Source organism: Cercospora kikuchii (assembly GCF_019650295.1).
Source record: "Cercospora kikuchii DNA, contig_00006, whole genome shotgun sequence".
Lineage (NCBI taxonomy): Eukaryota > Fungi > Ascomycota > Dothideomycetes > Mycosphaerellales > Mycosphaerellaceae > Cercospora > Cercospora kikuchii.
The window spans coordinates 2,869,126-2,882,741 of NW_025408587.1; the positions used below are offsets into that span (position 1 = coordinate 2,869,126).

The 13,616-nt window shown below is 52.3% G+C and overlaps 5 protein-coding genes across 5 annotated transcripts; 2 read left to right on the forward strand and 3 right to left on the reverse strand.

Moving 5' to 3' along the window:
* Nucleotides 1-1,131: 1,131 nt before the first annotated feature.
* On the reverse strand, nucleotides 1,132-2,895 carry CKM354_001004600 (uncharacterized protein; the record flags this gene model as incomplete). The annotated part of the gene is made up of 1 exon (XM_044805495.1): nucleotides 1,132-2,895. The coding sequence occupies one exon, from the start codon at nucleotides 2,893-2,895 to the stop codon at nucleotides 1,132-1,134; it is 1,764 nt and encodes a 587-aa protein (XP_044661430.1).
* A 1,663-nt stretch (nucleotides 2,896-4,558) lies between these two features.
* On the forward strand, nucleotides 4,559-7,090 carry CKM354_001004700 (uncharacterized protein; the record flags this gene model as incomplete). The annotated part of the gene is made up of 1 exon (XM_044805496.1): nucleotides 4,559-7,090. The coding sequence occupies one exon, from the start codon at nucleotides 4,559-4,561 to the stop codon at nucleotides 7,088-7,090; it is 2,532 nt and encodes an 843-aa protein (XP_044661431.1).
* A 491-nt stretch (nucleotides 7,091-7,581) lies between these two features.
* CKM354_001004800 (uncharacterized protein) lies at nucleotides 7,582-8,715 on the forward strand (the record flags this gene model as incomplete). The annotated part of the gene is made up of 2 exons (XM_044805497.1): nucleotides 7,582-8,430; nucleotides 8,509-8,715. The coding sequence occupies 2 exons, from the start codon at nucleotides 7,582-7,584 to the stop codon at nucleotides 8,713-8,715; spliced, it is 1,056 nt and encodes a 351-aa protein (XP_044661432.1).
* Nucleotides 8,716-8,883: 168 nt separating this feature from the next.
* Nucleotides 8,884-9,763, reverse strand: CKM354_001004900 (uncharacterized protein; the record flags this gene model as incomplete). Its single annotated transcript, XM_044805498.1, has 2 exons — nucleotides 8,884-9,074; nucleotides 9,133-9,763. The coding sequence occupies 2 exons, from the start codon at nucleotides 9,761-9,763 to the stop codon at nucleotides 8,884-8,886; spliced, it is 822 nt and encodes a 273-aa protein (XP_044661433.1).
* Nucleotides 9,764-10,228: 465 nt separating this feature from the next.
* On the reverse strand, nucleotides 10,229-11,943 carry CKM354_001005000 (uncharacterized protein; the record flags this gene model as incomplete). Its single annotated transcript, XM_044805499.1, has 4 exons — nucleotides 10,229-10,366; nucleotides 10,424-10,693; nucleotides 10,740-11,512; nucleotides 11,565-11,943. The coding sequence occupies 4 exons, from the start codon at nucleotides 11,941-11,943 to the stop codon at nucleotides 10,229-10,231; spliced, it is 1,560 nt and encodes a 519-aa protein (XP_044661434.1).
* Between the last annotated feature and the right edge of the window lie 1,673 nt (nucleotides 11,944-13,616).

Below are 13,616 nucleotides of genomic sequence, written 5' to 3' on the forward strand. Positions count from 1 at the left end.
CCCTATGGCTGGCTGGCTGGCGGTCGGTGGGTATAAAGCGAGCGGCGTGAGAGTACAGATACTCTTCAGGAGAAAAAGTCGTACGAGGGGTCAAGCGAATGCGGTGAAGGGCGGAAGGATGGAGTGTGGTGGGAGGATTGCCGCTCTGCCTTCCTCTGTTAGTCGTAGCTGAGCAGCGCGCCAAACGATTTATTGATTAGACTTTCAGGGTCCCGCTCATCAATTGACTTTCCCTTGACACTCCTTGGCGGCGACTCGTTCTTGACCACACGACAATGACAATGGCTCGGATCAGTAGGATCGGATCAGTATGAAGACTCTGCAAGGCTCACGAGATCAAAAATTCTCGTACGTTGCTGCTTATTATGTACCGAGTATGTGAACGCCGTTTCCTTCCCATCCCTGTCAGAAATCTTGCATTACGAAGGACTCGGCCGCATCAAACCCCCGGTTCCGACAACTTCTTCACCAATCTGACATCACCTCGGCCAGGTACAAGCGCGCCGGCATGCTTACAGGCGAGCATTCCGTGGTCAGCGAATCTGACTTCACCTCGTCTTGTCAGAACTTTCACTTCCCATTTTGCTGGCAGAGCGTGCAGATTCAGAATCCTTCAGGATGATCGGGATCTTCAACTGCATGAACGAACCGCCAACATGGATTGCAGTAAGTAGATCACCTATGCACTGTTCGTCGGGACGATCCTACACATCCAAGATCTGTCGTTTCGGCCGGTGTTCGCCGATCTTGGCCGCTGACTTATCCGTATGTAATCATGGTCTGGAACGCAACACGTATGTATCTTTGTAGGTCGTAGGCCTGGTCGAAGATCAGTCATCTTTTTACACATCCATTATGATCTCCGATGCAGTTCAATTAATCTCAATCTTTTCTTTTGGCTACAAGCAGCAGCTCAGTGCAGATCAACTGCTACGGACAAGACAGTCGTAAAGCTAGCCAATCATCGAGCGCCTTTTTCCAAGCTATGAGTCGCTGCAATTGCACAACATCGACGCTCTCGTCAAATCGTGCACATCATGACCTTCGTTGCCACCATTGCTTTCCAATCCTGCCAGTCTGGCAACAGCGTCTTCAAGCACCTTTGCCAAGCCAACAGCAACAGCACAGCATCTAGTCCGACACTTCATCTTCGTTGCCGTCACCACGTCCCAATCCCATCAGCCCAGCGACAGCATCTTCTTCCAGCGCGGTCTGGTCCTGCTCATCCGCTATGTCCATATCCTCGGTCTCGGCCTCGGTCATGGCCTTCTTCTTGCCTTTACCCTTGCCCTTACCCTTGGCCTTGCCCTTCTTGTGTGGACCATCTTCATACGCCCTCAGCTTCCTGCTCTCTCCACCATTCTCCTTGTAGTCTTCGCACATCTTCCACATCAATCTCCTAATCCGCTCGTCACTTCTCGCAGACTCCAGACCAACCAAGCCAAACTTCTCGTTGAAGAGCTCAGCAATGCGTCGAGGACTCTGCTTAGGCATCTTTCCTTCAGCTTCCTTCACAAATTCCCAGACCCAGTCGAGATGCTCGGTCGTGTACTGGAAGATTGGCGCATCACGCTTCTTCATCCAGCCATCGCGGCGAGCGGACTGGTCGCGGTACTTGTTGAGACTGTCGATCCACTTCTCATCGTCCCAGGCTTTTTCTTGACCGCGCGGCCAGATGACCCAGCGGAGGCCATCGTAGTACCAGAGCTTGTGGGGCTCTGGGACGCCGACCACAGCGGGAGCGCGGTCGAGTGTGATCTTGCTGGTGACCTTGTTCCATATGTTTTCGAACTTCTGGGTGTGGTATTTCTTCTTGATTTCCCTGCCTTCGAGGTCATGGGCGACGATACTCTGATCCATGAGGTCATTGTTGGTTGGCTCATGTGCGAGACCACTGCGAGGGTCGACGCCGGCACCGAGATCAGCCTCTGGGTTGTCTGGGCCGGGCGTATGAGGGCGGGGAGATGCGTGCGTGGTCTCGGATGAGCTGTTCGCGGATGCAAAGTCGGCAGTATTGACACTGCCGGTGATGACAGCCTCCTCTGACTCGTGCGCAGAGTCAACTTGACTGTGAGCATCGGCATCGGAGTCAGTGTCCACGTCGTCGGGGCCGTGAACTTGACGAAGTCGGGAGGGACGCTTCGTTACGGAGCGGACAGGGCTGGGTTGAGAGTAAGAAGCCTTAAGCTTGCGGGAGACGAGAGCTCGCTTCACTTGCTTGCTGTTGGTGTCGAGTTGACCCGCGCGCTTCGGCTTCGTGCTCTTGATGTCGAACTTGGTAGCCCGCTTCAGCTTCATGCTATTGATCTTGAGTTTGACAATGTGACTGGGTTTCGTGCTCTTGATGTTGGATTTGACGAACCGCCTCGGCTTCGTGATGTTGACGTTGGGTGTGACAGCATGCTTCGGCGTCGTGCTCTCGACATTGGGTTCAGCGCAGGGGACAGGTTGAGTAGCGGGCTCCCGGGCGAGTTCGTTGCCCGCTGTTGGGTCTTGGAAAAGGCGGTTGCTCTCTGGCTCGAGCGGACCATTGTACATCTCACGCATTTGCCAGGTGTAGCCGACACCCGCTGTTGAATCTTCCAGAAGGCGGTTGCTTTGTGATTCGAGTGGACCATTGTACATCTCACGCATGTGCCAGGTGTGGTCGGTGCTGAGCTGAGGGAACCCAGCAGTGCCGAAACCATTTGCGTTTTCAAAGCGGGCAGCCGCAAATGAGGACTCGGGCGTTGGAAACGTCCAGTGGCCTAGCCCGATGAGGTGTTGAGGCGGAGCTGGGCGCTCGAACACAAAGGGGGATTGCGTCTGTGGTGTGCGCGCAATTGGGTAAAGAGGGTTGCTCATGCCAGCAGATCGAGCTCGCATCGCGCTTTCGGCGATCGCCTCTTCGTCCATCCAATGAACTTATCCGCGTCAGACTTCACTCGAGACATACACCGACCAATATGCCCTTACAAGGCGACTTCCATGAGAGGTCACTTCCGCCGCGCCGCCGCCGCCGCCGTCGCTCGAGAAAGAAAGTTGTGTAGAGATGAATGAAATGTGCGGACTTACCTGGACCAAACATCTTGTGTCCCAAGTGTTGAGAACGGTTTCTGTGAAATGCGAGTGGTGTTGTTTCTGTGAGATGCTGTTCGAGAGCTCGAGACTGGAAGGAGCTCTGTGTCAGTGCCAAGCTTGGCGGGAGAGCAAACGGTGACCTGTTCGATAGAACGGACTCGAAGGGCGCCAAAAGCGGGCCAGGGCGCTTCGGCGGGCGGCTGACTTTTGAGCGGCATCGCTGGTTGTTGACCTGATAAATACATGTATTCATGATTTCTACTGTAATCCATTAGAATGAGCACCCGTGTTCCCACTGCATCCAGTCCCTTAAAAGGATATTCAAAGTCGACAAGGAACCACGCAGACGCCTCAGGAATGCAATTATGGTACTGCTTCTAATGTCATGTAGCCTTTGGCCAGTAGCTTTCGTCTGCAGGTCGCGCGCGGCGTTGAGCGCTTGATCTGAAGCCTGAGCTGGCCGTTTCCGCGGCTTGCAAGGGTCGTTGAGCGAGCGTGCCATCACCGCGAAAGGGACCGTTCGCGGGACTCATCGCTCACTGCGATTCGGATCGAGGGATACCAACTGCAAGAGAAATGCCCTTGAAATCTGCGGCCATTGAGATCAGTCGCCTCGCAGCTGGTGATCTTCTGGATGGGCATGTCTAGTGTTGAGCTTAAGCTTGGCTGAGGCAGCTGCAGTTACCATGTTCCAGCGAGCCAGAGCTTTCCCGTGTGATACTGTGTTTGGACCAGATATCCATCTCCTTGTGATGATGACTGATGGTGCTTGTGAGAACAGAAGCTGGACAGGTGAAGTCGGCCATCAATTTTCTTGGCGTTCTGTCGCGTACGCGTCGCGTGAGGAGTTCTTGCTGTCTCCTTCGCACACTCGACCAGGACATCACGTCCGGGACGTCAAGCATGATCCGACTACGCTCACGGTACGGACGTAGTAGCGAGACGACGACCACAGATACTATGGTTGTCCAGTCATAACAATCCGGTAGGTGACGGCCGCGTCGGTGACTGACAATAGACACGCTGGCTTCCTTCCTCATGCAGCGCCCGGCAGCCTCCGCAGGTAACGACACGAGCTCCATTCGAATACTTCTCACATGAGCAGAATGTCAGGGAAGTCAACAGGGCCGGAGCAAGAGCATGCGGGAGGTGGAGCATAGTCAATGACAGTACACGAGAAGAATCGCTACAAGAGCCTGGACAAGGACGGTTGAATGTCGCTTTCCTCGCAGCGTTCGGGAGAATACTCATAAATATATGTCATGTCAACGACCAGTGACGCCGCCAGCTAGAGATCGGAATGCGACTGTATCGGGAGGCTTTCAGCTCTATGGTTCATTGGCTTCGATTCATGCGGTGGCGCTCGATAGCCGTCGTGGCGCAGCTCTGGACACCAGGCCTCAGCTGAACTTCTATAAGTGACCAGGTTCAAGTCTGCCTTCAAGGCGGCAGGAGGCATCAACAAGATCAAGGATGTTACACTTTTACTTCCATCGGCATGGCTTTCACCAAACAGGGGAGCCAATTGCTCCAGGGCCGCTCTTTCCACATCCTCTGGACCATCTGGACCCTCGCTGTCGCTCTGATAATCGATCGCTTCCTACATAGCTGGATCACGTTCGCTTTCATGGTATTGGACCATTTCGGGCATATACTTCCAATATGCAGAGCATGGTCGCCGTCAAACTTTGCTCTTGCCACTTGGTGCAGCATCTCCGTTGCGGCCTTCTGGGCATATGTTGTTCTCGGGTCGGAGCACTACCGGCTTGCAACGCTTCGTGTAATACTGCAAGGGGTACAGGCGTGCTCTATCAAGGCAAGCTACCTTCGAAACGATGGCCTTCTGAACAATACGAGCTATCTCTGGCTCCTGCATCGCGACGGCACAATCGTCAGTGCCCTCATTCTTCTGGGAGTCACTCGCTCAGTTGGCCCTCTCAGCTTTTCACTCGGAATCGTGCAATGGATTCTACTTCCTGTCCTGTGCATATGGCTTGCCTTGTGGATACGTGATCAAAACATTGCATGGATATCGAGTGGCAGCCAATTCTTGTTGTGGCCGGTAGTCCTGTTTTCGCGGGTATTGGCTGAATCACTGCACTGGTCCAGCTTTGTAATGGCTGTACTGTACTACTGGTTGCCACGACACTTGGATCAGTGGCTCTCACGACTAGGAAGAGCGAACAGAGGAAATCGTGCGTCCACTCAGTACAGATATTGGCCACTACGACCTGGAGAGATCCGATTGCTCCAAGTTGAGCCTCGAAGATGGCTTATCGGCGGCACCATTCATGCTTCTCTGCTTCATGTACAGCCATCGCCTACATTGGAATACGACGCTGTCTCTTATCGATGGGGCGATCCTGCTTTGACTGAAGAGATACTGGTAGATGGGCGTACCATGGCAGTGACAAAATCGGCTTTACAAGTGCTGCTGAACTGTCGCACGAGCTGGGATAGGAAGACAATATGGATAGATGCCATCTGTATTAACCAGCGAGATTTAGACGAAAAAGCCTCCCAGATCCGCATGATGCGAGACATCTACCGCAATGCCACCCGAGTCGTGCTTTATCCGATCCTCGACTGGTACGCGAGAGCAGCAGTCCCGACCCTCATGCAGGTCTTGGCGAACGGGATGATAACTACTGGGCACCCACGGAAGCTTCGAAAACTTGCAATAGGCCAGAAAGAGTCACGCAGATGGCACGCAGTGGTCGATCTATTCCTGAGCGAATACTTCACACGCGTCTGGGTCGTTCAGGAAGTGGCCGTTGGTCAGAACGTTCAGCTCTATTATGGCGGTTACTACTTCGACTGGCCGAGCTTTGTCACCACCGTCATGCAAATGGTCAACCCACAATGCCGAGACCTTCTTAGCGTGTCCTCCAGTGCAGGCAAACAACGGTTCCAAGACTCGAGTACGTTTGAGGATATCGCGACCATGTTTGCGCTCTGGCAATACAATCGGATGAGCGAAAAGCGCCCTCTACCACTCGAAACTGCCCTTCTCTGCACCACCAAATTTCGAGCGAGTAACTCCAGCGACCAGATATTTGCTCTACTGGGCATTTCGGACTGCGCAGACGTGGAGGTGCTTCGACCAGACTACGGCAGGGCTCCAGAGGAGATCTTCACGGGCGTATCCCGTTTCCTACTCATGACTCGCGGTACTTCTGCTCTCCAGCTTCTGTCAGCAGCTGGGATAGGACACAACAGAGACCGTTGCACCATTCCATCATGGGCGATCGACCGAGATGAGCGACGTCAGACCCTGATACTTACCGATACGTGGGTCAGCGAGAACTCTTTCAAAGCAGCGGGAGAGACCAACGCAGTCGTGTATGCTGGCAAGCAGAATGGCACGATGGTAATTCGCGGTATCCTTCTGAATGACGAGATTTCTTGTTTCAGCCCCGCAGGCATTCTCGACTTCGGTGGTCTTCAACCAGGCGACGAAGTCCACTCCACTACCTTCTGGTACTACAAGAAAATGTTCTGCAGAGCTGCTATCGAAATGGTCCATAATCATCGACTACATATGTGGAATGATGACAATATGATCGACGATGACCTGTGGCGCGCTCTCATTGCTAATCGTATTGATCGGAAACTGGTCACTGATACACGCTGGAGAGTAATAGCTCATGCCTGGGCTTACTGTATGGACTACATTGACGTCGACAATCGTGAGTTCGCCCTCCGTTTTCACAATTTAATCTCAAGATACGGCCTGAAATTCGAGGATGTGGACTATACAAGTGTGCTAACGTATGTGAACTGCTTCGTGGAGGCTTGCCACGGGCGACAATTTGCGATTACAAAGACTGGGAGCCTCTGTCTGACGCCGCCTCTGGCCAAAGTTGGAGATCGTATTTTCGTTCCGTTTGGCGCGCAGGTACCTTGTTTGGTCAGAAAAGCGGAGGGCAACGACGGCTGGGAGCTGATCGGAGAGTCATATGTGCAAGGGCTGATGATGGGAGAAGTGATGGGACGCGATGGGGGAATCGAAGACCTGCCTCTGATTTGAAGCAAAATGTGCGTCGAGGTCGTCCATTACACACTACCTACGTGCCCCAAATACCTTTAGAAGTCAACAGACCTCTCACATAACTTTCTGGCCCTTACCAACAACATCAGGAGCTGCACGACGCCAATGCTATCATACAGACCTGGGTGTAGGCTCGCCCACGAGCGACCAGAAAGGTGCCGAGCGCTCTCCATGCTTCGAGTCCATCGAAGCAGGCGGTTTGAAAAGCGATTGCTCGCCACCTCGTGGCTCGAGACCAAGTGACTAGACTGCACGCCTGTTGGCATCACACGTGTGAACGAGCACATGAGTGCCGGCTGCATGGTCATGGCCAGAGCATAAGAGTCACATCCGCACGTAGTACGGAACAAATCCCACCAGCACATCAGAGCTACGACAAACCGCCCACTGTCGTACCAAGGCTTTCCGTGTGGTACTGCAGTATCACTCATCACGCTCACACTCTAAGTCCTGATTCTGCTGACAGAACGATGCCATCACGGTATACCCTCAACAAGGTCCGCTTCTGGTCCATGGTGGCTATCGTTCTGTTCACGAGCAGCACAATACTCTTGACTACTGACCGAAGAGCTGCGCCTGTCAATGGAGTCGCTGTACATCGTACATCGTCCATTGAGCCACACTCCCCTCGTCAACTCATCAAGCGTGTAAACAACGGCAACGATGCCACTCCCAACTGGCTAGGCTACCAATCATCCGAACTAAGCAAACCCGGCGCTCAACCCGACACCAAAGGCCGAGCCGTAATCAAAGGCTACAGACTCACCTGCATGCTCAAAGCCGGCGTATCCGAAGTCGCCGCCTCAATCTACCAATCCATCGACGACATGATCAAATTCGGCTGGAGAGCCTCCTTCGTCGATCGACTCGATGGCGCGGAATTCGCCAAAGAATACGGTTTGACGAAAGCCTTCACAGACCTGCGAATCCCAACCAAAGGTTGGACACAAATCAGCACAGGCAACACAGTCGACATCTACGATCCCGAAGATAACAAGAAAATGCTCCATCCTGCTACCTTCGCCACGTACACGACCGATATCAATCTAGCAGCTGGAGCAATTGTGGCTTCGCAGAGCTATAATCCTGAGTTCATGGCGAAGAAGTATCCGTACGTTCTGGAGAAGGGCGGGACATTGACGCCTCTGTCTCATGTCAGCGATTTGTTGTTTCTGAGCTGGAAGAAACTTATTCGGGATCGACAAGTGGGGAATTTGAAGAATTTGGAACATATGTTTCGGTGGAATTCGGAGGTGGAGGAGGTGCAGGAGCATTTGAAGATGGCGGCTGGTGGGAAGGATATTAGGCAGATTGGAGAGGTAAGTGAAATCATTGGTGCTCGTGGCTTTCATGATTTGTTCTGCATCTCGTCACCTCTGCTAACTGTGAGATTGTAGTGGCCAGGAGTCTCATTTCCGATCACTGAGTTGCAAGCATTAGCAACATTGAGTGCTGGAAATGCGCAGGGTGTTGCTTGGCTACTGGGGCAGCACAAACAGGCTCTCGGCGTCAAGACCGTGGACCGCGTCAACATATTCAATTGTCCGGCTCCAGATGGGAAGTCGCAGTGGTGTGTCTATCTGCATATTGTGCCAGTGCAGTGAGAAGCAGAACAACATCTGTTGCAGGGAGGTTGTATTATCGATGAGCAATTGTTCGTTATCGTGGCGACCGTCTCTGGCTACCTCACAGAAACCATCTGCAGATTACTTTTAGGGTGATAAAAGTTCGTAGACCTGGCTTGTGGATCTCATTCCCTTCCAGTTGGAAAGCTAATTCAGCTTTGTAAACTTCTTCTTCGTCAAAGTCCCGATGACATGCGGAACTGTATCATATGGTCCTTCTCCAGCTCCAGGTCGGAGTTCGACCTGCTCCCACTCTCCGGCCCGGAGAACCCACTCATCCGTAGGCCGACAAATATCGCAGCCACCAAAGAAGTGTGGCCAGATAACATTAATTGCTCCTGTAGGACAAATCAGTACCGCGATCAAAAGTCTCAGATCTGGAAAGATCAAACGTACTCTGCCAATAAGCCACAAAATCCCCCTGATACTTCGTCTTCACATGCTCAAACATCAACCACTTCCCCCCAGGTTTCAACAACGGATACAGTTCCCGAATAATCGTCTCCGGCGTCGGAATCGAACACAAACTCTGCACCGTAATAATCGTATCAATCGAATTAGCCTGAATCCCCCCCTTGGTACTCAATTCCTGCGCTCCACATCCAATAATTTCATAAACGTCGCCAAGACCAGCTTTCACCGCACTTTCTCGAAGAGCTTTATGCATTTCATGATTCGGTTCGACGCCGTAGATTTTGGTGATGGTGGGGTTATTGGCGCGTCCGAATACGGAGAGCCATTGGCCTGTTCCGGGGCCGATGTCGAGACATACGCCGGTGGCGCTTTGCTCGAGGAGGGGGAGGACGGCGGGGGCGGCGTATTCGCGAGAGCGAGGGCCGAAGAAGGCCCAGAAGTTGTGGAACCAGTGGTCTTTGAATTTGGAGAAGGAGAGGAGGGCGGAGAGTTGGAGGGAGAGGAGGAGTTGGATAATTGTTGGGATGATGTAATAGGCGGAGTATCCTAGCAGGAGGAATGGCCGGAGGAGGTGTAGAGGACCGGATTCTTGGGTGATGTCCTTTGGAGGCATTTTGGTGAATCCTAATGTTTGTGTAAGAGTGTTCGTCTTACATTGAAGTTTGTCCTACATATCAATGAACCTTAGCTCCGAGCACGTATGTAGTGGAGTGGAGTCGCGGCCCAGGCCCCGCATCTGGCCGGCGCCGAGAAATAGCCGAGAAAGAGGGTGAGTGAAGGCGAGCATGGAAGATACATCCGCTAGGCTTACACATGGCAACAAACCTTGCCCTACTGGCTCGGAAATTGTGCGCTCGCGGATAAACGAAGAGACCGTAAGACTTCAGACCTCCTCAGCTTCAAAGCCCTTCTCAGCTCGAAGGATGAAGATGCGAAGGACGCTCAATTGGCGACTTTCTAAGCTTTGCCTCCATCATCCGAACTCAATACTGTGCCCATACTGCTATGTTGTCGTAGTCCTCTGACTCATATGCTAGAATGGCCCGCTTCGACGTAGGGCGTGACAAGCCTATTGGGATTACAAAGCTCCCGGTGTCTCCACGTAAGCATCATGTAACGCAAACCTGCTCAATCTCCTGATCTTCTTTCCGAAGAAATAGAAGAAGATGTGCAGAGGCACCAGAAAAGCACAAAATATCCCAACAAAAGTGATCGTCTAGTTGCAAAAGTACGTCAGCTGTTTGCCCATCTTCAAAATTCCACCAGAACTCACCCGTCTCAGGCCCACTTTCTCACGAAGCATACCAGACAACATTGGAGCCGCGGCTCCAACTGAGTACCTCACAAATGCACAAGCGGCCAATGCACTGTTCGAGTGAGACACATACAAGTCCTGCACGTAGACGGTCGCAGTGACCCATACCATGTACATGCCACAGCTGAAGACGATCGCTGCTGCGGCTTGAAGGGGCCAGTTCGTGTCTGGAGAACAGCTGTAAGCGAACCAGAGTAGTCCGATCGATAGCAACGCCATTCCGACGATCTGGAAGTGTTAGCGTCAATACCGCTTTTGGGCTGTAAGAGCATACCATTGGTGGCAACCTGCTCTCAGGTGCAATTGGCAGACCTTTGACATGTCTTTTGCGAAATCTCAGAATCGTGTCAACGATCAGAATGGCACAGCCCAAAGTGAAGCCGGGCAGTGTTAAGAACAGGGATTGGTACGCTGCAGTGTAGTCCCAATGCCGCTTGCCGAAGGCAATTGGTATTTCCGAACACGTCAGGGTTTGGATAAAATAGGCAATCGTGAAAGCCATGGTTACGACGATGAGCACTGGTTCCTGGACCAGCATTTTCCAAGGCTTGACAAGATAGTTTGACAATTCCAAAGGACTTTCGTCTTTCTTCGCATGCCAGCTCCACTCTCCTGTGGCAAAACGTAATCGGCGTGCCTTGTGTTGTAGTAGAGCCGACTCTAGCGTTTCTGGTAGAAGTATCGATGCAAGGATCATAGGAAAAGTGGTGATGCTCACCAGGTAGAGCGGCCATCGCCATTGAAGGCCAGATGAGATCATGTAGGCTGCAACTCCTGGCCCGACGGAACCACCAACAAACGCTGCTGTTGCGAAGACCTGATACCCGATCGCTCTGCCAACTGGTCCGTAAAGATCAACGAAAACTCCGGGAGGTATCACATAGGCCGCACTACCACATGCTGCTGATAAGAACCGGCAAATCAGCGCAATTCGCAAGCCATTTACCGCTGTTACGAGATAATTGAATACGAAGAAGCCAGTCATGCCCAGTACGAGCGGCTTCTTGCGTCCATAGCACTCAGATGCTGGCCCAAAGAAGACAGGGCCTACTCGTAGTCAGCGCAATGATATACCAGGATGGCGAGTCAACACTGTTACCAAATGCCAAGCCTGCGATGTAGACTGTAACTGCTAGCTGCATCTCCTCTAGATCGTGCTGCTCAAAGTCGATTGCTATTTGTCCTAGCATCGAGCTAACAACGCTGACGGCGAAGGAAACTATCAGGTTCATCATACTGACGTTGATGCCAATCGATAATTTTGTCATGTTGCTGAAATTTTGCGGGTTCTCTTTATCATTTGCGCCGGACCAGCTGACCAGATTGGTGTTCGATTGCCTCGGAGGTGCAGTCTCCGTGCCTTCTTGTGACCGACGAAGGTCATCATGCTGCTTCAGAACTTGCTCCAACGAACGCTTTATAGTTTGGCTTGAAGAAGCACTGTCGAAAGATTTGCTGCGGGGGATCGAGGACTCCATCGCAGAATGTCGGAACTCTACTTCGATCGAGTGATCTGGTCCGGGCTTGTCATGTTGCTTCGAGTTTGGGAAAGGCTTCTAAGCTCTTCAAAGCTCACAAACATTTCGCCTTACTTTTTCCAGGCCATTGACAGTTGGCAAGCAGTGGCGCACAAACAACATGGAGCGAATTCTTCATCGCCTATCGGACGCGGATTTAGACCCGGGAAGTGGCGTCTCTCATTGTAGCTGCAAAAACGCAAACACGCTAGCCGCGAGCAGGGGAGTGCGTACAAGGTTGTGTTGGCTCCAGGCCGGATGGTAGATCGAACTGTGCGATCCAGTGTCAACGGGCACCGATCGGCTTGTAGGCATGATGTGGGATCCGTTCGCATAGCCTTCAAGATGGTGAGGAATCAATGGCCTGGACTTTCGTAGAGCGCAATGTGAAAGTCAGCTTCTGTTGTGTATTCATAGAATCCCACAAAGAGATGATCTTTCAGATGCAGCACGCTCGTAAGCTCGACGTCGGAAGAATCTGTTGTAGCGGTACAGATGGACAGTCTGTTACGTGGCGCACTCCTACAGCTTTACCATTGCAAGTATGAGAGCACGCGACCAGTTGCCAAGTCGAAGTAACCCCGACGTGTTTGCGTTCATGTCGTGTGATGTTTTCGGGCCGCAGGTCTCATACATCCGCGGCTGGTACGCAAACCGGTGCACCGTGTGCTCTCACCAAGGTTATATTTGCAGTAGACTACAGCGAGTCCTAGCAGATCCAGGAGAATGGAAATGGCACGAGATCCATTCGAAGCTTCGAATCACATCGGTTGAGCCGAATTATCAGTCCTGCGAGCGAATCCGAATGGAATGTCGTGATCGTAGTGCGAGATAGTATGATGAGATTGTTTGTGATCAGCGACCTGGCCGCGGCACGTTGATTTGCACAGGGGAGCCTTCAATGCAACGCTTTGCTTGCTACCGAGCTGTGTGGGTCCAGACGTTCCCTGCACAGTAGCATCCTCTCCAGCGTCGTCATCGGTGAAGAAGGAGCGCACCAAGAGCTCCAACAGAAGGCATGAATCCGACCGCAATTCATAATGAGCAGAGGTACGGACCAGATTGCGAGAGCTTCACACATCCGAATTGCTGCCAAGTATGTTGCTGCATCAAGACAAGAAGCAAGTGCCAAGCTCATGTCAAAGAAGGCTTGACGCGTGTGCGGCGCTTCTCGATCCCTGTTTAGGCCGACAGGCCAATGAATCCTTTGACCGAGATCCATATATATCTGCACTGCGCGTCGTAGATTGTCGATCGTTCTCTTTGCTCCTAGATTCGCCCGAGATGCTTTACAGCGAAGTCTGAGTGCTCGCCATTGAAGGCAGCAACGACTGCACGCTGATGAGTCGAAGGATCGGAGCAATTGACAAACATCCCAAGTTCGTGTGATCCAGATTGACCTGATGAGATTATCAACACCGCGAACCATCGAGAAACTGATTTTGTCATGGACATAGAGAATCCAGCAGAACGGAGGCGAGATGTCGGATCCGCCTTTGTGCAACCGGCCGCGTTCGAGCCTTCTCCATTTTGAGAGGAAAGAGTACGTTCGCACTTGCGCGTGCGTGGTGTCCGGATTTTTGAGAAGGTGCACTGCTCTTTCCCGCATTCCAGTCGTAGATGGAGATCTCCTG